General features: G+C 38.6%; 2 protein-coding genes across 2 annotated transcripts in view; one reads left to right on the top strand and one right to left on the bottom strand.

Moving 5' to 3' along the window:
- The window catches only part of LOC140952193 (mediator of RNA polymerase II transcription subunit 13-like), a 33,994-nt gene extending 10,885 nt beyond the window's left edge, over positions 1 to 23,109 (top strand). The window contains exons 5-26 of the mRNA XM_073401616.1: positions 37 to 182; positions 749 to 1,006; positions 2,273 to 2,498; positions 3,009 to 3,161; positions 3,520 to 4,245; positions 4,970 to 5,873; positions 6,277 to 6,408; positions 7,174 to 7,220; positions 7,339 to 8,075; positions 9,355 to 9,543; positions 10,781 to 10,878; positions 11,337 to 11,462; positions 12,094 to 12,214; positions 12,474 to 12,533; positions 12,949 to 13,096; positions 13,632 to 13,848; positions 14,682 to 14,885; positions 15,732 to 16,116; positions 16,671 to 16,838; positions 17,550 to 18,190; positions 18,408 to 18,508; positions 19,541 to 23,109. Of these exons, the coding sequence (XP_073257717.1) occupies positions 37 to 182; positions 749 to 1,006; positions 2,273 to 2,498; positions 3,009 to 3,161; positions 3,520 to 4,245; positions 4,970 to 5,873; positions 6,277 to 6,408; positions 7,174 to 7,220; positions 7,339 to 8,075; positions 9,355 to 9,543; positions 10,781 to 10,878; positions 11,337 to 11,462; positions 12,094 to 12,214; positions 12,474 to 12,533; positions 12,949 to 13,096; positions 13,632 to 13,848; positions 14,682 to 14,885; positions 15,732 to 16,116; positions 16,671 to 16,838; positions 17,550 to 18,190; positions 18,408 to 18,508; positions 19,541 to 19,688 (5,935 nt within the window). The 3' untranslated portion in view covers positions 19,689 to 23,109. The remainder of the gene's footprint in view (positions 1 to 36; positions 183 to 748; positions 1,007 to 2,272; positions 2,499 to 3,008; positions 3,162 to 3,519; positions 4,246 to 4,969; positions 5,874 to 6,276; positions 6,409 to 7,173; positions 7,221 to 7,338; positions 8,076 to 9,354; positions 9,544 to 10,780; positions 10,879 to 11,336; positions 11,463 to 12,093; positions 12,215 to 12,473; positions 12,534 to 12,948; positions 13,097 to 13,631; positions 13,849 to 14,681; positions 14,886 to 15,731; positions 16,117 to 16,670; positions 16,839 to 17,549; positions 18,191 to 18,407; positions 18,509 to 19,540) is intronic.
- A 1,301-nt stretch (positions 23,110 to 24,410) lies between these two features.
- Positions 24,411 to 27,939, bottom strand: LOC140951759 (flavin-containing monooxygenase 5-like). The gene is made up of 3 exons (XM_073401089.1): positions 27,320 to 27,939; positions 26,028 to 26,713; positions 24,411 to 24,828 (listed from the first exon to the last, which is right to left on the bottom strand). The coding sequence occupies exons 1-3, from the start codon at positions 27,912 to 27,914 to the stop codon at positions 24,496 to 24,498; spliced, it is 1,614 nt and encodes a 537-aa protein (XP_073257190.1). The 5' UTR covers positions 27,915 to 27,939; the 3' UTR covers positions 24,411 to 24,495.
- Positions 27,940 to 27,980: the final 41 nt, after the last annotated feature.

Consider the following 27,980-nt stretch of genomic DNA (forward strand, 5'->3'; position numbering starts at 1 on the left):
GTGTAGTGACTTAACAATGTTTTTTTCCCTCTCCAGCAGTCAGTTATCTTTTTCATTTTCCTTCTTTGTCCATGGCGAGAGTTCTGTTTGTACTGCTGTTGAAATCCAGCAGCAGCAACAAGTACGTCATCTTAGACTACAAGATGTAGCTGTTGCTGCAACCAAGCAAGAAGGACTTCCAGGTAATATAATCTGGTCAAATCTGAGCTGCTTTAGTCGCTGATTTATACTCTGCTCTGTGCTGCACTGCTTGGCTTACAAGTTACCTTGTTGAAGCATGTATACACGAGATAAATGCAAATAATAATATTAGGATACCCAAGAGGGGTGGTTGTTTCACCCTCTGACCCCTGAAAATGAAAATTTGAATTTCCATTTGTTGCCCCCTGGCCCAGTCATTTCCTACAGAAGTAGTGGGGAGAAGTTGATAACATAACAATATAGCAAATTCATCTTGTGTGATCATGTCTGTGATTGAAAGCATTGATGTTACAAGGAAAAATTTGTTGCTGATAACTCTTAGGGCAATAATAAATTAATTAATAAATTAATTAATTACATTAATAAATTAATATTTTATTAATAAATTAATAAATTAATTAATAAATGGAGGCCTTTAAAAGAGAATTATTGTTGTCTTGAGGCTTGTTAGAAGGACTTTCCTTTTGTACCATTTATTTAATTTCAGCCTTTTAGCTAAATGAAATTTGGGATTTGCTTAAATTTTGACTTTGGCAATGACTTTCAGTATTGTTAGGTCCTTATGGACTGTCTGGATTTCTCACTGGTCAAACAAGCCACTTGGATGATGCAGTTTCAGTAAAACTTATTGAGGAATGGAAGAAATTTTATCCCATTGACTTCAGTAATGATTGGAGTGAGATGACAAACCAGTGTTTTGATAAGGGGGTCCCTGCAGCAGTTATGGTTGTTGTAGGAGAGACACAGATGTGGTATCCATCCACTTATGTTGTGGTACCATTCACAGAGAATGAAAGAACAGGAGGTGAGTTTAGTTTGACTTACCATTGTTAATCCCTTTATCTCTTTCATTTCTTATAGTTTATAGTGGCCCCAAGGAAAAAACCACCAAAAAGATAAAATTTAATATTCATTTTGAAAAATCCTAAGAAAAAAATGTGCTGCCATGTCAAAAAGGTTTCATTTAAATGGCAAATTAATATCATAGGATTCCATCCACAGATGTAAAGGTTAGAGTAACTAATAATCTCCTCATAATGTGGTCTAGGAGTGAAAGGGTTAATGACAAGTAATCTCTAATCTGATTGCTAGCATTATTTGCCATAACTTGTTATTAAGGGTGTTAGCCTGTGAGCAAGCTCTCCTATCTGGGCCAGCGAAGTGAGCCTCACGAGAACGCACAAGCGAGGGGCTGAGGAACTCCTTTCCTCGGCCCCTCGCGGCTTCGCCGCTCGCTCTCGCGAGACTCGCCTCACTCACCCAAATAGGAGAGCTTGCTCGCACGCTATAAGGGTGTCTGAGTTATTGGGGGTGGCAATAGGAGCCCGCAATCCTAATCTCAAGGTTGTTATTACGCATGTGCCGCATGTATGATGTAGCGGGCATTTGTTTGGATCTCCTTTAAGAATGAATGGAATGCACAGAATGCAATATGATCACTCGTAATCTGATCAAGCGTGTTTTGACTATCTGTCACATGAAACTTACATGTACGTAAACACATCAATGGAGCTAAATCGTTTTGACCTTCGATTGTTGTCGCCCGCACTCCGTAACCTTTGGTTATTAATACTGGTAAGTAATACTAATAAAAATAAACTAGGTTGCCATGGCACAGCTCCTTTAACCCCTTAAGTCCCAAGAGTGACCAATATCCATTTTCTCTTAACAATATCTTTACATAATCAAGAGTAGGTTATGAGAATTAATAAAATGATCACCATAAAGGAAAATGCTTTGATCTTTAAACAAATTCTTTCAACATAATTCTTCAAGGAATGTATAGATATCTGTGTAGAGAATTTTTTTGTGGATATTGGGGCTTGAAGGGTTCAATAACTGATTTTCTTCTGGATTTTGTGGATTTTGTGGTGTATCAAAACTCAACAAAACTCGATTCATTAATCTTCCACACAATTCATTAATCTGCCACGCAAGTAATAGTTCATGAATTTTGTATTGTATAACATGTAACCTTCACAGTTACTTTTTTAGTACTTTTAACTACTTTCCTCTTCCTAATTCTAGTGTTCTAACTTTTTAACCTGTGACCTTTAACCATCTGCAGAAGGGCCTATATTGCCCAGAACAGATTCAGCGACCATCTCTGGTCCAACATCACTAACCCCACCAGCATCACCTATTGATTCCAACACTACAGATGTTGTTACAGGTTCAGCAAATTTGCCACCAGCACCCAAGGTTACATTGCCTACTGTCACTGACAAGAAGAAGTTGACACACTCATTGGTGCAAGAAGTTTGGCAGGAAATCACTATTACCAAACCTGCAGTGAGGTTAGTAACATGTTATATGAAAAGAAGATGACCACAGTTATAAACGCAACTGTTGCAGCTGCTAAAAGAAGCCTGAAAAGATTCAGGCTTGTTTTGGATTCGCACCCTGACTTTTGCGTTACCATTGCAGTGCTCCAGATGCAAAGGTCGAAGGTTTGAATCCCATTACTAATCAAGTCAGAATTTTTTTCAGTTTGGATTATTTTGGAGTCTTCTTGGATGAAATCTGTAAATGAGAACATACCAGTCATTTCTCTTCTGTGGAAGTGTGTATTACACCTTTACTTAGACTATTGCATAATTATTCCTTTTTTTGGAGGGGGTGGCGGCGGGGAGTGGAGGGGGATTGGTTTATTGTAGAGTTGTTTTAAATTGTGCTGTGCAGGTATGAGGGAATTTTAATTTAATGTTTGTTATTATTGTTTAACTGTAGTTTGTTATTGAGGTCCTAAACTGAGAGCCTTTTTCATTTGTCTTCATGAAGACTAGCTTTGATTTTTTTTTTTGCAGTAAAAGCACCTCGCAGAACTCAATATCGAGGTTAACTACATCATTTATAAAGACTGAGAGTTTAAATGATGCGACATCAGTAGGCCAGTGGGATTTTGAGGAGCCATTTAAGCGCACCTCGTGTTCCTGTACATCAAGTAGTAATATCAGCAGGTAAGGCTGACTTAAAATTGGTTCCAGAGTATTTTCAGCAAAGTAGCAGGGCTCAAAAAAGTTCCATCTGGAAGTATGGGACAGGTAACTTTTAAAGCTTTACTTGCCCAATAGACAAAGGTTCAGGGAAGTCATCCTCTAGCAAAATCATTAACTAAGGCAAGCAAAATGTAAGAGCTGGGTGCCCAAGGACAAGCTGGAATTCAAGTCTTTTTTTAGCCCTAAGTTGTGTCAGAAAGAAAGAACTGATAAACATTTAGTTCTACTTTAATCATAAACATTAGGAATCAGTTAAAGGATGCGTTAAGTTGATGGTGTAAAAGAAAATGATTTCCTTTCTTTTCTTGATTCCCGATAGGCCCAAGGCTCCAACGCAAGTGCGTCCATCATTTGGTATAACAAGGCCAATACCGTCGCCGAGTTATCCGATACCTTCACCTCAACAACAACACCAGATATCACAGCAAACTCAGAGCACTGCAAAGTTAAAGAAAGAGAAGAAAAAGCCTCTGATGCCATTTCACCATCGACCAAGCATCAGTAAGGACAGACCAGAAGCTGTGAAAAGTCACGTGGGAGCTATGACAAAGGGTTTGCCTACTGCAAATTCCCTGACAAGTGTCACTCAAATGCGGCATTCTGATGTTGCTCTTGCTCATCATAATGCAAAGAAGTATTCTTTGCAGGGACAGGCCACGCCGGCACAAAATACAACTTGCGCACTTGCACACAAGAGCAGTACATTGGATACAAAAACCAATGCTAAACCATCACAGCATTCTTCCTCACTGTTGAGAGTGAACTCTTCAAGGTTACCATCATCAACTTGTGAGAAAGTTTCGGAAATGCTGGTCAAATCTGAAGAATCATGTTCAGTTAATTTTGTGAGCAATATAGACTCTGATAAAAAGGATGATGATGATCAAAGTTGTTATGTCCTGCCTGTGGAGAGTGTTTTTAGTGTCCCTGTGCTACCCTCTGACCCTCTTGACTGCAGACCACTTGGTGGGCTTGGTGATCAAGTGATCACAGATGAGGTTTTCTCACCTTCTCCTCTGGATGCACCAATGTCTCTGTGGGAAAGGTAAGTTGATCTTGTAACTCTCCATTTGGATCTTCAATTAATGTACTGTTTGTGTTCCCCTTACCTCCCCTTAAGCTGAAATGGACTCCTCCCTTAAATATTTGTTAGGATCCTTTTAGAGAGAAAACTTGGGAGGTTGAGTTTCTAATGGTTCCTTCAGAATCAGAATGTGTCCACGTTTTGGCAGCTACTTTAAGTAGGGAAATAATCCAAGACCTGTGGGCAAAACTTGCCTTCTTTAAGAGGATGTGGTTTAGAATACAAGTCCCTAACTTGGCCAATAGTGAATGAATTCTGGACTTGAGGACAATGAGAACACCTTTCTTGTCTTATCCAAGAGTCAACTGACATTTTGCTGAGTTAACTACACTGTAAAAAGTAGCAAAGAGTTACACTTAAATGCACTGCATACAAAAATACTGAAGTCTTGGGGTATTTGGGAAGGTCAGTTAAGGCCGATTGAGACGGTACGATTTTTGCTTACGACTATCGTGCGTGACTAGCATACGTCATTACTTTCGACTATCCACATGTGCACAATTTACATTACGACACGATCTGTCATCAAGTGGTGACGCATGCTAGTCGCTCACGATAGTCGTAAGCAAATATCGTGCCGTCTAAATCGGCCTTTAGAGATACTCCATTTTTGACACATACTCCATTTCTGTCATTTTACTCAGCCAATAGAAAATAACCATTCTTATTTTCAAAATTGTGATAGTGGTAAAAGACCCTCTACAGATGCTGGTTTGGAGGCTGTGTTTTCACCTGCGAAGAGAAGACGGGAATCATCATCTGGAAGATCTCGTTCAGATAGTACTGGTACAGGACGGCCCAAGGGACGTAGGAATAGTTCTCAACCATCACCTGCAACCACGCCTCTTTCTGATCCTTTTACTCCACAGCCTGAGGATCCTGATATTGAAATGATACAGCCAACCATAAAATCACCAACACAGGGAAGGCCTCCTTCAAATAAGCCCCGCCGGAGAAGCAGCAATGCAGCTGCTGATAGTCCGTCTGTTCCTCCACCAGCAGAAGTCAGTAAACCTCCCTCGCGCGTGAAAAATCGACGACCAAGCTCTCGGAAAAAGCAACAGGAGGAAAAGGAAAAGCTGGCTAAAGGGGTGGAGGAAGTAAAGCCACACCCACAAAAGACTGAGAAAGGATTTTATCCCAGTTTCTCATCTTCTGATGATGAACATGAACCAGCTCCACGGTCATCAAATTTAATGACAGAACAAGATCTTGCAGTGACGCTAAATGACCTTGATAAATTGTTTGACAGTGATGAAGAAGAGGATGAGTTGGGGCAATCCAAATCTATGAAGATGGAATTTGCTTGTCATCAGATTAATACCTTTGATTCAATCACAAACATCAACACTCACCACACTATTATGAATTCTGGTGTGGTAGCCCAACAGGATTTGGCACGAATGTTTCCTACTCCTCCCTCTCTAGAGACAGTGTCGCATTCTCCCCCTTGCCCTGTTGGTAATGATTACATTAGTCCAGGGAGTGTCAAGACCGCAGTGCACAGTGCAATGCTGTCTCCGGAGTCACAGCATTTGATGAGCTTTACGGGATTGGATGTGGAACAAGACAAGCAGCATAGTCCAGTGGTTTGTATAGCTGATTGTTCAGGTAGTTCCTGTAGATAACAAGACACATTCCCGCAAACAGAACTTAATCCACCACATGATGGTGGGAGGTCGGTGGGGCTGGGGGTATTACTTTTTCTCTGATTGCTCAGGATGGTTAATTGGAATACCCAAAAGTACCATGCAATTTTGTGCTCTAATGTTTGCACCGTTGTGCTATAAGAAATTCTATCTCGTGTCTTTCTTCATGTCAATGTGTGCTATAAACTCCACCCTTTTATAATTTTTCTGCCCATTTACACTGTCTGTGCACGTTCTTACCTTTAAACATCGTCATTGTTTTAATTTTGTGATCTGACACCTTCTCCTTCGTTTTTTATTCAAGCAAGTCCATTAAGTATCTTATTTTTCTTTCATATTCTAGGAACTCGGTCCTGTCTTTGATATCCCAAAATATCAAGACTTCCCTGTTTCCTTCTCCTTTGAAGCTGTGACAGTTTTGCCCAGTCACAAGGCTCTTCCTTCAGCAATAATGCAGAATACACCTAGTTGGCAGGTAGGGTTGTTTTTGGAGCTCACAATCGTTTAATACTTGGGTTTTTGATTGTCTTAATAATAGTTTTCACCCAAATCATCATCATTATTATTATTATTGTTGGTATTATTGTGTGCATAAAACAACAACAAAAAACCCCCGTCTAAACTGGAAAGAAAACCATTTGCTTTCAGAGCTTACAATTTTTGTAATTTTTTTCTGTCGTCAGCATTCCTGAATTTATTATGTTTTGTTATTCTAAATGCTGTTGACGTGAACTTTTTATCTGTAACTATATACCATAAACTTCCTAAAATAAGCCCCGGGGCTTATATTCGGAGGGGCTTATCTATGGAGGGAAATTTGTGTTCCAAAATCGATTGGGCTAGCCTTATAGTTGGAAGTAAATTTACCATTTTTGCTTTGTTTTACTTTGTATTTGAGGGCAATTTTCCAAGTACAAGCCCCCAGGGGGCTTATATTCGGAGGGGTGATTTAACGGAGGGTTTTTTGCGTTACCTGTTTGGGGGGCTTATATTTGGAGGGGCTTATACTTGGAGGTGCTTATTTTCGGAATTTTACGGTACTTATTTAATAAGAGTTGTAGCTTTCAAGGCTTTGCTATAATAGTACAGACCTGGCTTTATTTAAAACAGTAGGTTGAACTACTGGAAATACCACAGAGACTGATGTGGGAGGTTGCAATGAGGCTTTCTGTTCAATTATTTCTTTTGAGATGTTATTTTCATTTCAGAGTCTTAACCTTTTGTTTTGTCTCATTTAAAGCAGACCGCACAGAAATCTTGGACCTTGTCAGTTACTAAAGTAGAGAGGTCAGTAGGTCTTGCAGATGTTTCAAGTTTTGTTCTCCTCCAAGTTATTCAGTCAATATTACCAATATTAACACTAACAGTGACAGCTATCTAATGTGTTCTCTTTTCTTTTTTTCAGTAGTGCTGATGCTCTTAATGGTGATGTTGCTGTTGCCACTCCTTCTCCGGCAGTGGGGTACACATATAACCATCCTCCAAGTGTAAGCAGTGACGTCAAGCACTTAACTTCTGCAGCAATGTCACCTGCTTCTCCAGCTTCTTCAGTGTCGTCGTTCTCCATGCCCTCACAATTTCCAAAAGCTTTTCAAGGAAGCACCTTTGTTGTGAAACCCTTGTTTCAAACTCCTCTTCCAGAAGTAAATTCTTTATCAAGGGTTCTGACTTTATCTGACTCTTGGTTGAACTACTTTAGTGACAAGAGTTATGACAATGTCAGCCTGTGTTCGTGTTGCAAGTCCTCAGAAGGTTCAAGAACTAAGGGAATAATAACAAAAAGCAAAGACTTTGAGAGATGTGTTTGTGGATTTGGTCCACTGGAGAGAATGAAATTCACTGCTGGAACAGGGTTGTTCCCAGATGACATTTATGAAGCACCTTCAGTAAATTTAATACCAGCCAAAAAGGATGTAATTGTAAAGCTCGAAGTTAAAGGACAAGAGTGTAAAAAACCTCTTACTGTAAGAAGACAAGGATCAACAACAACTATTTTACCATCGCAAATTCCTTTTAGCTTACTGGAAGAGATTGTGAGTCAGTGTTCATCACCATTTTCTTGTTCAAACCTGAAATTTCAACTAATGTATAAAAGCCAGGGTATTGTGAAGCATGTTTCTGGTATGGCAGCACAAAATAAAGGTAAGTTTCCCCTATGTGTTGAATTTGATAGTGATAATTAATAGAGGATATTACCTAGCCAAGCGGAGATACAAAATTTCCTTTTGAGTGTTGATTATTATTCCACAAGTGAGCGTAGCAAACTCAGGGTGTTCACTAGGCGCCAGAGACCGGAGAATTCTCCGCTTACTATGCAGAATTCTCCAGCTAACGTTCGGTAGCCTATGACAAATTTTTTTCAGACAGGGGGACTCCTTGAAAATATTCTCCTGTAATGTTACACCTTTCTCCTGCTACTAGAAGTCTTAATGAAAATACTGAAACTAGTGAAATTTTTTTTTTCAACACCAGAAGGGAAATTATGTATCTCCAAGCAAACATGTAATGTCCTGTTTATTATACAAACATCAATGACATAATACCAAACCATTTCACTTTAAAAGTTTTTTGGTGCGATTTATTATGTAGTCTTAGCAACGGTGATCACATGAGGATAACATATTATTTGTTAAACTCTCCTATAGAGTAATATTTCAAACTTGAAAGGAAGTGTTCCTTCCACTGTCCAGACATCGAGAAGTTAAAAAAAACTACAGCAGAATTTTGACTTGTATAAAGCTTCCAACTTAGAGTTATCCACTTATTTGGAGAGCCAGAATTAGCTAAGCGGAATGAAATAATTAGTGGTGACCTCATTACAGCCAACAGGCAATATGGCCATGAAGAATGGGAGAGCTCCTTAAGGCACTGACTCATACCAAATGAGTTCTAGTTCAAAAGCATTCCCCGCTTCTGACTGGTCGCTAACGATAAGAAGGGAACTCAAATACCTCCTTGAGTCTGGAACTGGTCTGTTAAGTGATTAGGGGCTTTCCCATTCTTTTGGTAAACTGTACAACATCTTTGCTGTTAAATTTGCCATCCCGGTGAAACATTTTTATTAGATGCACCTGGGTTCCTGAGGATGACCTCCTTCATGATTTTTCAAAATGCTGAAATGTGTATTATTTTTCTTCAAAGAGCAGTGGCAAAGCTTTCTTGTAAAAGTAATAGTATGTTTTATATTAATTTAACCTTAGATCGATATGCATATGCATTATTTTTTTTCTTAGTGTTCTCCACTCATTTTGTAAAGTTCTAATGAGAAAAAGTTATGTACCAATCAAGCATTATCTTTATCTTTGGTGACCTGTTCCTTTAATTATTTTGTCATGATGAGGAAATATTTCATTCTTGACATGAGTTTTATGCCATCTTTGTTATAGCACTTGTTCATTACTGACAAGATTTTTTTTCAAAGGCTCAGCAGAGAGTGGCTATCTGAAGAGCATTCCCCCACCTGCAGCAGTCAGTGCTCTAAACTGTCTTCGTCAGCTCATGCAAGATGCCCTTCAAAAATCAACAAGCAGAAAAACATGGGAGCAGCCTCATGGAACAGTTGTACAAGGACCCTTGTCTTGGAAACAACTTCATCATCTGGCAACTAAAGGTCAGTTTTAACACTGAAAATTAGGGCAGTATACAGTCAACTGCCTTTATTGCAGACACTGTAGGGATTTACAGGTAAATAAATGTAAATGTAAATGTCGCGATTGAGAGGACAAACATACATGTCCTCTTTACATAGCTTTCTGCAGTGGGCTCGGACATCAGCATACTAAGGGCGCCGATGGCAGCCGCTATCAGTCCATTTATGAGCCCACTGAACCCTCCCAACCCATGATGAGTGATGATGTAAGTGATGAAGATAGACCACAACACCGGGAACTACGTCCCCTACTCTTTTCGAATAGTGTGTGGGTTCTTTAACGTCCCACAGAGTTATATGTGAACAAGGTTTGTGAGACGGGACCTCCGGTTTATTGTCCTTATCCGAGAAGACTTGAAAGTCTAATCATTTGCAGATGTCATTACAAAGACAGCACTTTCTCCTCAGTTATTTTTAAGACCCTGAGTGTTGGTCCGGCCAGGATTCGAACTCGCGACCTCCCGCTCAGCAGACCGGCGCTCTCCCAACTGAGCTAACCGGGCGGCGGTAGTGTCCTCATTAGCAAGAGTCCATAATAGTAGTAGTTTATTTCAGTCAAATGTCTGTAATTTGTTTACGCCGGGGATTTAGCTGCCGTTCATTTCATCGAGTTGTCCATTTTAGTGGGGTGTCGGCAAGGCAAGAGTTGACTGTATAAAGTTCTCACACACAACTAGCAGCCAAGTTAAGCCAAACCACGCAGCCTAACCTTTATTACAACAAAATGTCACAATAGACAAGTACAACAGTGAAAAAGTTCCCTAGATTGCATGCCATGACAAAACAAAAGGTAAAAACTGAACAACTAACTACTGCAATGAAAACTCCTGGGGAACAAGGGCTCACAATGATGGAGACACTGAAATGTCCTCAGGAGGGAATCACTAAAACTATACCCAGCTTGAGGGATGGGTGGGGATTTGGCCAGGCAATGGCAAACAGCAACAAGGAAACTGTTATCTTACAGCCAACATTGTGGCTAGGCCCCCTGCACACTATTACCCAGACACCCAGTTGTGTGTGAGAAATTCTTTCGTTCCTGCATGGCCCTCCTTCCCTTACTTCGCTGTCCACTACTTTTCTTTCACCTACTGTACTTGGCTCAACTCTAGTTTATTGGATTCTACACTTACCTACCTTTCTCATTTTCACATTACTTTGATTCTATAATAATTATACCTTGTTCTTTACCCCTCAGGTAATGAGGAAATGCCACGTTCACAGCCTATTCCTTCTGTGACAGTGGGATACAGTGGGGATTGGATGTCACTGTCTCCAATTGCTCTGCAATTTTGGGTAACTAAGAATTAAATTTAAAGGAAGTAGCAATTAAATGTGGTAAATTTGATCAGGCAACTTTGCTATCAGCCTGAAAAACAGCTGACATTTTGTGATGCCAACAGCTAGACTACCTGCAAAATGATGTCTGAGAAACGAGCACAGAAATTCTGAACTTATGATGCATCACTACCTAGATCTGGGTAGTGCTTCTGATTAGTCATGCTGCATGGGAATTTGCGTCAGCTAATTAATCAGAAGCACTAGACAGATCTGGGTAGTGATAGTCATCAGTATGGAATTTTTGCAGTCTGGGGGAAACCAGTGGTGGCCACACGAAAAGTTGGCTTTTTTCGTAGGCGGCCTATCTACTATACATTCTTAAAAAAATGTTATAGGACTCTGTTGTGTTGAAAACATTGTGCATTTCCTATTATTGTTAATGATACACTGATTGTTGTTTCTTTTTATCACAGGAGAAGCTGTTGCTTGAACCTTACTCGTGTCAGCGTGATGTGGCATACATTGTTGTCGCTCCAGAAAATGATTTGGTGTTGAATAATGTAAAGATGTTCTTCAAAGAGTTCAGTGCAGTTTATGAGGTATGGATGAGTGAAAATAATTTTAATATTTTGTATACTGTTTGGTCAGCACAAGTGTTTTTCAAACATTCTGCTGGCAAACAAGATTAAAATTCTGTTCATTTCCAGTTTATCTGCCAGCATTGGTGTTGGCTAAAGAAACCTCTCCTTGTAGTCAAGTGTTTTGTAGTGCAGTCAACCGCTGCTTTATGGACACCCGCTTAATACAGACACCTCATTATTACAGACAGTTTGCCTTATCCCTGGGGAAAGAAAGCCTTCACATTTTGTCCATTTATTCAACCTGCTTAACCCTTTAAGCCCCAATATCCAGAAACGAATTCTCCCAACTGATCTTTATACATTTCCTTAAAGAATGTGTTCAGAAAATTTGATGAAAGATCAAATCATGTTATGAAAGATCAAATCATTTTCTTTTTGGTGATCATTTTATTAATTCTCATAACCTAATCTCTTGACAATGTATTGGTATCATTAGGAGAAAATTGATGTCCATCACCATTGGGACTTAAAGGGTTAAAATGGAGACCCCGTTAACACAGACAGTTTCTGTGGCCGCCTCAGTGTCCGTATTAATGAGGTTTGACTGTAACAAAACTGTCCTTTCTGTCTTTTCTTGTTTGTTTTGTAGACTTGTCGACTTGGACAGCATGTTGCCATCACTAAGGTGCTCAGAGATGGGATTCTGCGAATTGGGCAAAAGTCATTGAAACTTGTAAAAGAACATGTTGATGAGTGGTTCACCAATCAAAGTAATTTTTAATTTTGCTGTTGTTGTTGTTGTTGTTGTTGTTGTGTGTGTATTAAAAATTCCAGAAAAAGTTATATAATAGTAATACCGTAAACACTCTCAAAGATAGGCAGTGCTGGAAATGATTGTAGAATGGTACAGACCAACTCTCTGTGTACATTTGGGCAAGGTGTCCTTCTCACAGAAGGACAATAGAGTCAACTGTACTCTAACTAAATGTACATGTAAGCAAACTAACTTTGTGTCTTCATGTATTTTAGGTGGTTCACCTGATGGAGCAAAGCTTAAACTCTACGCTCAAGCTTTTAAACATCATTTGGGTGAGTTAAAGGATAAGGATTGCATGATGGTGGGTCTCCAGAAAGTTGTATTCCAACTTCCTGGCCCCAGTTGTTCAAAGGTAAAGAGCACTATCCACTGGATAAATCAATATCCAGTTGATAGCATAATTATTGGTTTTTCATAATACTTCTCCATTGGATAACGATTTATCCATTAGAAAGTCCTATCCAACTTTTGAAAAACTGTGGCATGATGTATGCAACAGTAGTTGCTGCCATTGTTGATGACAAATTACAGATCAAAACTAATGTATTAAATGGCTGATAATAAATCCTGACAGTTTTTGATTGAGTTGATGCAATGAATCGACTATTACTGGTAAAAGGGGGTAGTCACTTTGACCATTTTGGTATTGAACATGTTCACATAACTGATGCTATTTATTTTGCTTAGGACCATACCTTGCTTCCTTGAATCTGGACAAACTAATACTGGACTCAGAAAAGGAAAACAAACCAGAGGATAAGATATCATCCAAGTTTGGGATGGACAGCACAGAAAGACCAGGAGCAGATGGTGGAAACAGAAATGCAGGAATCAGGTCTGTCTATAATTATTATTTTCTTTTCCTCTGTTCTGTTCTGTCTGCATGAAAGTGGAAAAATGATCAGTTTGAGTTTTTTTCTGCCTTTTGAATAGTGCAGGGAACTAAATTCTTAGTCGGACCCCCCTGCCTTGGTGTGGATTCCATTTAAGAGAATGTATGGGGAGTAGCTTTTCCCCTCTCCTGGTCATTCTCATTTTGCACTAATCGATTCATTAGTCCAGAAAAAATCTTGGTGCAAATTCTTAAATCAGGCATTGGCAACATGTGGAAACCCTGCACTTACAAGGAGTTAGTTAGGTACAGAGAATTAAGTGAAATTCAGTTGAAACCCTTCAGTCACTAGTCTGATTTAAATCTCTGTACTGAAAACACAAGTTCACCATAAATCCCCTGTTTTTTGGGGTGAGTGTGGAGTTAGTGCCAGGGTATGGATGGATAAAGGAATGGATGAATCACTTATGCATGCATTTCCGTGTTTTTTCTTTGTCGTTGTTGTTCAGCTCCTCACAATTTGTTCTTGTCATTTTAGTCTGGGAACTCCAACTTCCGAGCAAGCACCATCAGCATTTGGAGATGATGATAATGAGCACAACAGTAATGAGCCACCAACTGTTGTTGTTTACATTGTCAATCCATTCACCACTAACTCAAGAGATGAGAATGTCCCATCCTCTGTAGGGCTTCTGCGGTGCATTGCTGAGATTGCACCTGACCTTGCAGAAAGCAAAAAGAATGTCATCTTTCAGGTATAAAATTTTGCTGTTCTGCCCAGAATTAGCCTGAGAGAAAAGTTGACATTTTGAGATGCCACCACTGGTTTTCCTGTGAAATTATGTCTCAGAAAAAGCACAGAAATGCCACACTGCCAATAGAACCATTGGAATGACATCAGTTTCTATTGGTACCAATTGTACCATTGGTACCAATGGACCATCGGTTTGACGAATCGTATCTGTTTGTGTATATTGGACATGTGTGCACTGATGACATGTCTCTACCGAGATCTGGCTAGTGCTTCTGATTGGTTGAAGCAAATTTTTAGCCAATCAGATGCTCTACCCAGATCTGGGTAGTGTTGTGTGATCAGTATGGAATTTCTGCACTTGCTTCTCAGACGTCATTTTGCGGGGGGGAACCAGTGGTGGTTTTGCAAAATGTCAGCTGTTTCCTGAGGTTAGCCCAGAATTTACTTTTTACACTGTGTCTCCAGTAAGTCCACCTAAACTCTGGCCAATTGTAGGAATGTTTTGTTGAAAGGTGATGATTTGTGCTTTATACCTGTGACTGTTATAGGTCACCAAGTTAAGTACAAAAATGATGGCGCCTGGGTGTTTTCAATAAGGCCCTCAGTAAATCCTGCTCTGATTTTTCTTTCCCCCTTTGATTTACAAAATTTCCGACTGGAAAATGAAAGGAGAATTTAGCTGTTTATCAGATGTCATGGGGTTTAATTTCACACATACCCCCTTCAAATGTGGTGATTGGCAGGGGATGAAGTAGAAAAATGTATGGGGTGGGCTTAGATGTAACGGCCATAATTTCAAAATAATTGTTTTAACTTTGTATTATTTCTTTTTAGGTTGTTCCAATTCAACAGATTCTTCAAGTGGACACTCTGACTGGTAGTCGTGATGCAGCTCTGACATTCGTTACACAGCTGAAGCGCTTGGCTTTCTCAGTGTTCTCACGATGTCGTAAGAGCTTACAGCTGAATATAAATGCTAAATCCTTAACAGGATTTGGACCAGCTGCTAGACATGAGGCTCTGTTTCGCCAGAGAGAGGTAAGATTAACTTACCGGCATCTTGCACAAGACTTATTCTAGGTTTACAAGTACCCCAGAAATATATCCACGACTCCAACAAAGTTCTTATAGGGAGTCATTTTGGCTCCAGCTTCGGACCCAAAAATGTTCAGCAGAATTATATTTTCTGCCAGCCGCAATTTTTTAAACTGTTTGAATCCTAGTTAAAGGATACAAAGGTGTGTTGAATATGTAAAATTTTCTTTCCAGCTGCTTCCCTAGAGTAGGCATAAGGTATGTCATGTACATAGCATGAAGTGACTCTACATTTGGAAAAATGACTCCATCATTTTAGGAGGGGGACACATCCTGACTTCAAAGAGTAAAGAGATTTGTAAACCCTGAATTATTGGTGAACTTGAGCAAGACAACCAAACAATAGACTAACTACACAAAAACAGACAAGATTTAACTAACAATACCATCACAGAATTATCAACGTTATGCTCAGGATCTCTCTCTCTTTCTCATATCTTTCTCTTGCTCTTGGTTGTGCTCTGGGGAAAAGAAGGGATGCCTTGGGAATGTTTTTGTGGCGGTTTTTCAGTGACAGAAGATGGATCAAAATGCACCACTTATGAGCTCATTGACCAATCAGGTTAAACCACTCTAGTTTAATGCCGTTGCATGACACGGAGCAACTACCTTTGACTTTGATGATGACTTCTGTAACAGTTGTTGTAAATGTCATTCACCGCCCACATTCCTACTCTGGACAACTCTAAACTTTCTCATGTCAGTTTATTTAGTTTATTTATTTATTGCTCTCTCTGTCAAAGGGTTATTGCTGTACAAAGGAAAAACTCATGTACCTCATTTTTGTAGGTGGAAAATGCGAAAGTGTACTCTGCACCTTATGTCCTGTGTCAGCCAATACCGTTGCCACCAGTAGACACAGGAGATGAGACTGCTGCAAGCTTGCTGGCTTCTGCTCAGAATGCATCTGTATTGTATTGTGGTTATTGTCTCTCCCATGATGAAAACTACCTTCTTGCTGTTTGCACGGACAGTGTAGGAGAGTTGATCGAATCTTGTGTCATATCAGTTGAACCACCTCTAAGGCCTGACAACAGGCCACGGAGGACTGCAGCACGAACAAAGGCACTCATAAAACTTTGGGAATTTTGTCAAGGTGTTATTGCAACGTCTCTTATTCCTTGGAGGTTGGTGATAACCAAACTTGGGAGGATAGGCCCAGAGGAACTAAAAGGTAAGCAAATGATATCCTCTTTTTCAGCCTTGGATTACTTGCTCACTTTTAATAAGTAGGTAACCTGAAAGGTACATGGATTCAGTAGCAGCTGAATGCTTTCCCACTATAAACAACATGTTTACATATATTTACATTAATTTTTATATTAACAACTGCATCGCTAAAATGGAGGTTGCGTGCCTGAAGTATCCAAGGGCTTCCACTATTGGCAGCCAGCCCCTAGATTGAAATAATGGCCCCATGACTGGCACAACAGCGCAACCCAGCCATGAGCCCCCGCACCAAAGGAAAGGAACAGGCACCGGTCACACTGAAAAAAAACATCAGTGGAGAAAAACCCAATAAGCCTAGGGAGAGGGCGGAAGGGGAAGAAAATGGCCGCTAGAACCCAGCACGAAGGTAAAACTGAACGCGCCAAGGAATCACATGATCGATCTAGCCAGCCACTGGGCATGCGCATGCCAAAGACCGCTGACCTAGGCACCCAGGCGCTCTTAGTTGTTAACTCCTTTAAATTGCATTTAAATGCATTTATTACTTTCTGTTTGTAGACTGGAAAGAAATACTGAGCAAGACGTCTGTGCTCAGTGGTGACCAGATGTTTAAGGACACTTGCAAGACTTGTTTCTCCATGAAACACAAAAATCGGCCAGCAATATTAGGAACCAGTCTTACTTCGCTAGAACCAGAGCCGTCAATCAGACTATACATGGCAAGAGGTAATTGCAAGGATCATACTTTAAAGTGAATTGAATGTCGTCTTTGTTATCTGGTTACGGCTGTAAGTTATATGATAGTGTGTCTGGTAAATTTTGTTCAACTGCAGTAATTGCGCACTTATTTTGACATTTCTTTCAGTTCTATGACCAGTTGATTCATAGTACATAATAATTTAGCATATATATGTTACAGGTCAAATTTGATCTCGGGTTAACTCTGATTTAACCTAGGTTGATTCTTAATTTACGTTGTCCTCTAGCCCTAGTAGACAAAGGAAATCAAGAATCAACCTAGGTTAAAAATTTTTAACCTGAGAACAAATTTGATGTGTAACATTTACATGCAGCAACAGGACAAGAGTATGATGATGTCATTTTATTACAACTACCAACATCCTTCAGTTTGTTGTTTTCTTCTGCAAATTAGGGCTATTGTTTTTTAAACCTCAGTGAGATTGAGAAAATTAAACAAGAAAGCAAAAGGAAATGAATTGTGGTAGTTGTAGTCAAAATGTTGTCATCATGAAAATGGCCTTTTGTCTCAACAAATTCTCCTCGTCTTTGTATTTTCATCATTACTACCTGCCTTTCTTGTACTCTTGCTGTGCTATGCTACCAGGTCTTTTCCTCAAAGGCCAAAGGCCTTGCTGGAGGCTCACTTTGGTTGAAACATTGAACATTTCTTTAAATTTCGAAACCCTTTTTTTTCAGCTTTACCAAAGGTCACTGCCTTGTTTGAAGGAAGCAGCAACTCTCAAGTATCTGTTGGCACTGTACCAAAACCAGATGTATCACAAACATACATTGCAGTAATGCCAGTTTCATCAATGAAGTGTTCCATTGGCAAAATTTCCAACACCAAGTCACATGCCTCACCTGACACAACAACTGAGACTGTTGTAACTGACACAGACATTCTTTTGGCTGGAGTGGATGATGATGAGAATGATCCAGACCCTCTGAGGCATTTGTTTCCTTTGTTGAATGCATCGCCACCTCCACTGTCTCCAACAAGCTGCATGATGCCATCTCCATTGGATTCCTCTCCTATGCAGGGGACACCACCCTTGTCACGCCCACCAAAGCTGTCTGCTGCATCACCTGCGATGTCCGCACCCTCACCATTTCAACCAATTTCAAGACTTTCACCATTTCAACCTTTACATTCCACACCTTCACCATCAATGGCAAACACTACAACTGCAGAATCCCATGGGCAGGAAGGTGAAGACAGCCTTGCTGTCCCACAAGCGCAGGGGTACATGATATCAACTGTGCAGACAGGAAAGATGCCAGTGACGTTTTGGGCAAACTCTTCTCACTCAGAAACAAATGATCCTGTTATGCTAAAGGTAATGACTCAATACAGTTTACTCTGTCGAAATATGTCTTGGTCAAAAGTGGAGACTGAAATTCTTGTAGCAAACTAGAACAACAATGTTTCTTGTAACAGATGTCATACATGTGGTCACATTACTGTCCTTTTTTAGTGAAGCTGTTAATCAAATCTTAATTGACATCATTACCATAGCTGTAACTATATTGGATTTTATTTCTTTCTCTGTACAGGCTGCTCTTCACATCCATAATCCAGACATAATGGAAGGAATCAATGGTTTTGTGACTTCATGGCATGCCCTAGCTACTAAGTCACCCTGTCATGTGCTAAGGTTAGCCAAGTCTTCTTTTAACATTTTGGGCAGTTATTTTTATGTTTCACCCAGTTTGGTGGCAATTCCCTCTGTTTGAATTTTGATAAATTTTCTGACACAGCTCCTTTAACCAGGAAGAAACGTTTTACAATTGACAAGCCCATCCTATTACAGATACAGTTGAACCCCTATATGAGTGGCCAGTTATCAAAATCCCCAAATTATTTTCAGTTAAATACTATAGGTAAAACCCCTATTAACCCATTAAGCCTTAAGAGTGATCAGCATGAAATTTCTTCTTATAATATCAATGCTTTAGAAAACAGAGTGGTCATGAGAACTGAGTACATGATCAGGGAAGATGAGTCTAATTGATATTTCAACAAATTCTCCCCACTACCTCTATTGAAAAAGGATAGGGACAGTAAATGAGAATCTCTATTTTGATATTAGGGTTTAAAATATTAAGTGGCGACCCCTGTTAAGTGACCATGGCCACCTCTTGGTCGTCCTGGTGAAGGTTTTTAATTGTTTTTTACCCCTATTAAGTAGCCACCCCAAAATAAATACGAGTGGTTTGGCTTTGTTTTTGATAAGTTGATGACAGATAAGAGTCTGAAATAGAAAGGGACGACTGATAAATAGACGTTTATTGTCCTCTTTACGTGATTACATGTGGCTAAGCAATCAAACCGACCATAAAAATGCTCAAAATATATGTGCATACCTGGTTCATGTTGAGACCTTTTCGCAGAAATCTCTTAAAACTGGTATTGTGCAATTTTTGGACATTTTACATGTATTATTTGCAAGAGATGTTAAATTCTTTAACATGCTTGCGTTTGAATAAATTGATGTTTCAAGTAGGTTTCAGACCAATTCCTGATGAACCCTTATTAAAATGTGTGGATATTGTGCGAAGGAAACTGATGTTTGGTCACTATTGGGTTAATATGGGTTTGACTGTATGATATTATGTTGAAATACTGCTAAACAAATGGACTGAGATGTGCATAATTATTTTTAAAATTATTATTATTTTACTTAAAGGTCAATACTACAGACATATGATGCGCTGTCATGGCTGACTGTGGATCCTGTTTCCCGTGACAGACGTTCTTGTCTTCCTGTTCATCTGTACATGTTATGCCAACTCCATGACACACTTTCCGTTCTGTTGGAAAATCAGTCTTCATAGTTAAAATTAGTACAAGAGCCAAGCTCGTGACACTTAAGAGGTGTTAGTCAAATGTTTATTTTTAGTAAAATGGAGATGTTAAGTGCAACATTTCCTGAGCTCTTAAAGAGTGTCTTATTATTTTGTGGTGGGAATAGGGATAAAAGGTCCATTATAAGTTTTTCAAGCCTATAAATAATAAATTAATATTAATAATTTAATGAGACAGTACCTAAAGTGACTATTCAAAAGAAGGAGTGAATGTATTCTTACAAAATGCATTTTTATTTGTTGTAAGTTCTCGTCTAAGGATTAGAAGTGTGTATTAGGAAATAGAAGGATAATATCATGGAATTTCTTTGTACTTACAAGTAAAGTACTCTAAATATGTTGGTTTTCTCTCTATCTGTTTAACAATCTCCTTTATTATTATTATTTACTTTGTTTATTGTTATTTAAAAAGCTCAGAGCTTATTAAGGAAGGCATTTTTTGTATCAGAGGCTTTTTACAGGTTTATCTGCTCTAGTTCCTTTTAGTACTACTAAATAAAAGTAATGTATTCTATATTTTATTACAATCCTGCTTTTGAGAACTTTGAATCCGATAGCTCATCGGTAGAATTTGTCATATTACAAAGCTGCTAGATTATAGTATTTCAGTTGTTTTGCTAATTGTTTATTATGAGCTTTTGACTTGCAATAACCAAAGAACAGAAGTAGTTTTGCCCGTGTCTACCTGCCTTGTGCTTTTTTTTTCTCCTTATAAAATTTTACCTAATAATTTAAATACCTTTAGTTAGTTTTGAATGGTCACTAACTGTAAATGCTTCAATTGACTAAAATTGCTCTAACTGGTCCCTTTGATGATAATTTAGCATCTTTGTCATGTTAATTACTTGACACAGAAATAACCTCAATCATAGTATCTTTGGTCTCTCAAGAAGACAAATGCCTGCTTAAATAAGTAAAACAGTTAGACAAGTGTATGAATTTTTTTAGGATGATAGGTTTGGGTTGCAGCTTGTCAATGGATGTTGCACTGTTTTAGCTAAGAGAACTGTTGGAAAGTATTTTAGATCACAAGAATTTTATACCAATTCTGAGAATCTAATAAGCTACAACTGTAGATGGTTGTAAATCATTACAAAATACATGAATATTAAGATATCATATGAATGAAATATTTATCGGTTAGCATAGTGAAAGTAGGTTCTAGTGTAAAGTTTAAGAGTACTTCTGAATCAGCTGTACATTCTCATATCTACACACATTGTTTGTTATGTGTGTTGTGCAATTGTTTACAAAGTATATGCTGTACCATCATCAATACAAGACTTCTATTTTTAATCTATTCTAATTTCAGAATTTGTGATTTCTAAAACTGGAAATGTTCGCAGTGTTTGGAAGGGAGAAATTAACTGAAGGCTTATGTATAAATTTGCATAGTTAAGATGGAGGCTTTGAGACCCAATTAACTAAAAAATCACATTAAAGCCTGAAAATATTCAGCTTGACATAATTATTAATGCGTGAAGAGTTATGGACATAATTTTACATGTATGGCTATGCTGGAGTAGAAACTTGATATACATGTATTTGGCTTGTGAGTCTGAGCTTTCAGTACTGCTTTGTTTCGTCTTAGCAAACACACCACAGCCTTGTATGATTTATTTCAATGTATTTATGAACAATATTACTTGTATTTGCCATTCAAGAAAGTGCATTCATAGCAGCCCTCACTGTAAGAAAGCTGATCACAATTATCTTTTCAGTTGTAATGTTTTGCGCACATTTCATGTATTGTAAACTCTCATTTCTTATTTATAACATTTAATGATATTTTGTGTAATTATTTTTCTACCATTCTTTCTTGTTTGTTCTTTAAAATAGGACTACAGTTGCTACATATGATTATTGTGGAATATTAACATTTACCTAGGTTAAACCTAATCATATTTTAATATTGTTATATCCTCACAGCCACCACAACAACTTGACGGTTGTCTAGAAACACTATTAACCTTTTGATGAGATTATTAATAGTAATATATTTCAAATAACTATCACAGAAGTCTTAACACTAGTAAAAACGTTTTATTTTCCTTAATAGTATTCCTCCACCAAGAAATATTTATGATCAATAACATTTTTGGCACTCTTAAGCATGGGTGTTGATTAATGTACTGGTTTTCTTTTAATGACCTGTTTTGTAGTACTATTAAGAATTTATTAGAAAGTAACCAAAGTTGACAAATTCTGTTTAATGACCAAGGGGGATGTCACATCATGCAGAGGCCCCTGTTGACTAACTACATATTGCCTTTGGGTAACAATGAAATATTAGGGCCGGTTTTTAAAACAGCATTTTGACAAGCATGGAACAAAACTGCTTTCTAAGATACATAGTATCAAAATTGGCCAATCTAAAGATATTTGTATCATTGCAAAACTTGAAGTGAGGTGCAGTTCTGTTGTCAGAGTTTTATGAAGTTACTGAAACCCCTGTAAATCTTAGATTTTTTCTGTGAATGTAGATGGCAAGTGGGTAGAGGTAAAGGAGTGTGCAAAATAAGGCCCCAGGTTACTCCAGGTTTGAAATAACGTCTTGTTCTCCCTGTGATTGACAAGCAAATACAAAGTGTCTAAAACAAAACCAACCTGGTGTACTAGAATATTGTTAGAGCCTGTTTGCTAGAAAATGCTTCAAGTTATTGCTCTTAAAATATGTAAACCCCTCTATCTGGCGTTAAGGTGTGCTTGCTTAATCCTTAAAAATGTCTGTCACTACTAGGATGATTACCCAGTAGTCACGATTGTATAAATTCATTTGTGCTTCTTTTTTGTTGAATGTTCCAAGGTAGAAACAAATGTCTTTTTCTTGGGGTGTGTTCTCTAAATTTTAACTTTAGTGATTTAATGTTTTGTCACCCTCCACAAACCCCTCAAAATTATCAGTTAATTGACGTTAGGTTCGCTCAATTGAACAGAAATTGCCTCAGTTTGAAAAAGCCATGTCTGCAGTGAATAGTTAGGGGAAAAAATTACCAATCTGGACTGAGCTGAAAGGAAACCAGATTGTCTTAGCTGCAGAATTTAAATAATAGAGATTGTAGATAGTAAATGTAGATAATACAACATTGTGTACGGACAGTATTTGTGAATGGACCAGAGGTTCATAATTGTTTCCTCTCCACCCTTGTCTGCCCATATATACCAAACCAACGGACCCGAGTCTGTCTTGTCATGTAAATAATTTATTAGACAGACTTAACAATGCATATTTTCTGATAATTTTCCGTAGATTGGTAGACTTCGCTATATTTTTTATTTTCGAACTCTATTTCATATTAAGCATTTAATAGACATTTTTATTGTAATAAAAACGTTAAACATATTATTGTAAGACCCAGTCATAGAAAATAAAATGATATTTACGTACAAAGTTAAACATTGTTTGTTATTGGTTTATTTTCGTTTTGCCTGAAAAGAAAGGACCAACGGCCTGGTTCTTGTAAGTCCTGGGCCAAGTTGTTCAAAGCTGGGTTAAGATAACCCACGGTTAGTGCGAGATTTGAATTCATATTTGAAAGCTTAAAAAGCATTTCACTTTTAATTCTTTTTGTCTACAAGTTGATTAGTGGAAGCTCTAAAAATAACACAAGAAATTATTCAAGAAAATGCTTTTGAACACAAGAAAAAGAAACCCAGGTTAAATTTAACCCCGGGTTAAGCACTAATTGGCCTTCGAACAACTGGGCCCTGGTGGGTAACTTTTCAGGCATGGAATAAAAGCGTGTGTTCTTGCAAACAAACCAGTCCATTTGTTTTTGCGAACAAACTGATAGTTTATCATATTCTCTCCAAAACTATTGAATTTGCGATCATGAATGTGAACAAAACAGCTTTCCAGAGAGAAGGAGAAATGGGCACTAGGAAACAAAGAAAAGCTCAAATGAAAAGGTGAAAAAAAATATATGTATATAACAATGGTAATCCTATTATTAACTGTAGTCGAACGTCTTGTACGTAAGTAAGTAGCCCCACTCACTTCCATAGGGGTCTGCCTAGGGAGCTGGTTGTTTCTTCTGCCACCCAAGAGTCATGATTTTGAACTGCTGTCCACAGTTGTTCAAAGGTGGACACTGTTATCCACACAACAAATCACTATCAAGTGTCTGAATAATTCTGCAAGGAGGGATGAGGCAGTAGTGAGACCACTAGCCTCTCACTTATGTAGTCTAAGTTTGACACCAGTCTACCCCTCTCTTCAAAACACCAACAATCCCAATTAAAATTTGATCTGGAAAATGTCTCCAATTAGCTGGGGACACTTACAAGGCCACAGGGTTATCAGTTCCTGAGCTCTCAAATGTCCAAACTGTCTCCAAATAACTGTTCGTTTGGTTGGTTGGTGTTGTCTGTGTTGAGAGTTACTAGTAGTGGATGCTATACTGTATTGAGTTGGAGATGACAAGACTAACAATAATAATTATTGTTACAGTCTGTAAGTTTTTGTTTGTAATATTATTATTAATATTATTTATGTTAATAACTATTATTTTTATCTGTGATGGTTATCAAGGGCAAATTCCGTCTTAACATATCACAATATCACAATTAATAATGAAATGTTCTCAAGAATTTTTTATAATAATAATTTATCAGTTTATAAATATTGAAATACGAAGACACCTGTCACAGTTGAAACTTTTAAAGACCATTGACGAAATCAATCCATTCAGAAATGAATAAAATTCTCAGTAAGAGTGAAAAGGTTAAAGAGTAAATATGTATGTTTACACACAGTCCACTAAATTACAGCTACTGCTTAAAGGAATATCAAAACGAACAGTATGAGTGCAACAAATATGCCTAACATCCATGACAGGCTGGAGCCCTTCTGGCTCATAATTTTCTTAGTTCCATCCTGTGGGTCTATTTTTCTTGTCTTCAGTGGGAGAAGTGTACTATCCTGCACCCCCATGATAATGTCCCTAGCTCCTAGCCAAGCCCCTGGGCCCATTAGTCTGTATTGAGCAGGTATACATGTACCAAAGAAACATCTGAAGGCCAGCTGTGGATCTGTAGTGAGAAGGTGCCAAAGATTTGGCTTTGCACCAATCAAGGAAGCAATTTCATCCATATAGCTGATGACATTCACCTGTCGGCAAATGATAATTTGACAATGATCATTAAAAGGAAAATGTCCATAGAATTTTATGCAACCCAAACTGTAATTAAACAGTCTGACCAAAATAATGAAACACCCAGCCAGTGGAGGGGCGTAGCTCAAACACTATGGAATAGTCACATTTTTGATGGCCTGTCTCTATCAAGCGCTAGTTCTTTGTTAGAGTAAATCAAGGCATTGTGTGTTGAATGAAGTCTATATACTGAAACATTGGTGGTGCTGTTGCGGGTAAATTCACAGGAAAAAATAACGGATTCCCATTTTTGGATATTTTTGGGTATTTAAAGAATACCCATGAAAATCCCAAATTTGGCAAAGTGAGACAAGTCCCAGCCAGGGAATTCCCAACCAAGTTCCCAGATTGGGACTTGTCTCACTCTTCCAAATTTGGGATTTTTGTGGGTATTCTTTAAATACCCAAAAATATCCAAAAATGGGAATCTGTTATTTTTTTCCTGTGATTCCTTTCTCAGGTTACAATCTAACTTGATTTGGAATTTCCCTTCTTTCCTAGCCCTAAATCTTTATTCAGGGGAGCAAAAAGAAAATAATTTCAGGTTTAACCTGGGAATGGATTTTACCTACAACAGAGCTACACTATTGTTGGGAACTAAAGGGTAACGTAAAAATCAAGAAAAAAATTAATTAGGTGAATGAAAAGAGTAAAATTAGTCAAATGAAAGTCATTTTATACTTACCTTTATAGAAAACTACACTAAGTCTAGTGGTATCTTAAACTGAGAGGGGGGCCCACTCTTCCAGATCCCAAGAAAAGTTGGAGACCTAGCCTCAAAAATATTTTTCTGGGCCACGTTGGCCCAAAAATATGATGAGGGCCTCGGGCCCATTTCTCAAAAGTTCCAATAGCTTTTCAGGCCTGTAATCAAATATTCAATTCAAAATATAAAGAATAGCCCACATCCAAGCTAACAAACCAGTCCATTTTGTTGCGTTCACTGGCATTTTAATCATATATTAACAGTCAATTCTCTCTAAGACAGACACATACGATTGTTTGGAGTACAAAGTTGTACGTCCTGCAAACTTTGGGCTCAAAATGGAAAAAACTGTAAAAGTAAGTTCTTTCGTTTTAATTAAGTGATCGACCCAGAAGTCGCAACAGCTAACCCAGCATGTTAAAAGAAGGCCATTATAGACTGTTTTCTTACCAAATGAAAGGCACGGCAGCATCTTACAGTATTAGCTTCTAGTGTCTTCTGTCTTAGCTCCACGTCATCCATCATTGTTTGACTATCAGGAAGTCTTGATTTCCCAGTGAAAACACTCACTGCCCAGCGGGACTGTATCTCAACAATTGGTGGAACTGGACCATTCACACGTACTGCTCCAATAATTGCAAGAGTGCCTGGTTTTAACATTGGTGGGAACACATACTTGAAGAGAGGGACATGCGTGTCTTTTGGATGTAGAAGCGTGTCTGACAAAATTGGAAAGGTGAACTTAAATCCAGTGCCAAAGATAATTGCATCAATGCAATCTAGTTTAGAGCCATCTGTTAGCTGAATGGTGCTCCCCTGCATCTTGGCGATGTCTGCTTTGACTTGAATGGAGCCAGTCATTATGCGGTTTGGCAGTTCATCATTTATAATTGGAAATCTCTTGTGGGGTGGCTGCTCACCCCCCAAGCCAAAGTTTGCTACTTCTAACTTCGCATCCAGTTTGCGACGTAACACTTGAGCACGGATCGATAATGGAATTGCCTGAACAAATCTGCTCAAGAAAGTACAATCTACTGGTACTCCCCTGTCCGCCAAACGAGAAGCTACCCAACCACCACTACGAACACTCAGATAAACCTGTGATGCATGGTGACTTAGCTCACAGGCAATGTCCCCTGAAGATAACATAATATAAAGGTTTATGAGTGGATTTAACTGAATTAAGTGCTCTGCTTCAATGTGACCACAGATTAAAATAATTTGCATTGCACAGACTTGCTACAATATGAAAGTAGGTAGTCAACAATCAATTTGCCTGGAGCTTTGTTACCTTTTACAGTTACATTGCAACAGTTTGCCAAGGTGAAGGTAAATGAGGTTTTATCTTCAGCTTTTAAAGATCACATTATGTTCAAATGACTAACAGTCCCGGGGAGGGGGGGGGGATACTGCCTTATATATGCCATATAGGTATGTGCCACCCCATTGAGTAGGTTTTTTGCGCTGTTTTGGTCTGAAAATGGGTATACACTTTGCCCATTTTGGTTTGAAATTGGGTATGGTTTTCCCATATGACGGTACAGTATCCCAGTGCGCTATACAAGGTATGTAGATTTGAATCAGGCACCGGACGAGGTGGAGGGGGTTGTCAGAGGGGGTGCTAGCAGATATGTAGCAGGATGGTAGGCGGGTAAATGAAAACTAGACTTAACATAATTCTTTCATTTAAATTGAATAAAATATTAAGCTAATCAATTTACTAATCAAATATCTTTAAATACCTGCAGAGTTTCCAAAGCCCACCACTACTACTCTCTTTCCTTCAAACTTTTTCCATGTCCTGTACTCCTTACTATGAATGACGTCACCATTGAACCTATCCATGCCTGGAATGTGTGGCATTCGAGGGTCCCAATTCACTCCAGTACAAACCATAACAAAGTCGAACTCCTCCGTTCTTTCCTTGCCTAGTTTCTTATCCAAATAATGCACTCGCCATCGACCAGACTGATTGAAATCCGTGCATGGCTCCACTGACGTGACTTTTGACTCATAACGAATCTTCTCTTCCAGCCGGAACTGTTTGGCATAAAGTTGAAAATACTCGAGATACTTTTGCTGTGGAAGGTAGTTTGGCCAGTCTTTAGGCATAGGAAAATCGCTATAACAGCTCGTGTGCTTGCTGGTGTTTGTGTTCGTAGAGTAAAACACACAGCCTCTTCGTTCGGTTTCTTCTGAGAGTTCCGTGTACTTCCAAGCGCCTCCAAGCCATGGATCTGATTCGAAAGCTACAGGTTCGAGACCTTCGTCTAAACAGCACTTGACTGCAGTTAAGCCTGCAGCTCCAGCTCCAATAATGGCGACTTTCTTTTGCATATTGCTTCACTGACCTTGATAACCCGGCACCGGTACCTTGCACGAATCTAAAAACTCTAAAAAGTC

This window comes from Porites lutea, chromosome 11, assembly GCF_958299795.1.
Source record: "Porites lutea chromosome 11, jaPorLute2.1, whole genome shotgun sequence".
In the NCBI taxonomy this organism is placed as follows: domain Eukaryota; kingdom Metazoa; phylum Cnidaria; class Anthozoa; order Scleractinia; family Poritidae; genus Porites; species Porites lutea.

What these genes read in the sequence shown, in the direction of transcription:
- LOC140951759 (XM_073401089.1), bottom strand. Translation starts at nt 27,914, where the DNA reads ATGCAAAAGAAAGTCGCCATTATTGGAGCTGGAGCTGCAGGCTTAACT. An exon ending in GGGCTTTGGAAACTCTGCAG is followed by an intron (nt 26,714 to 27,319) that starts GTATTTAAAGAT and finishes TGTTATCTTCAG; the next exon opens with GGGACATTGCCTGTGAGCTA. An exon ending in GCTGCCGTGCCTTTCATTTG is followed by an intron (nt 24,829 to 26,027) that starts GTAAGAAAACAG and finishes ATTTGCCGACAG; the next exon opens with GTGAATGTCATCAGCTATAT.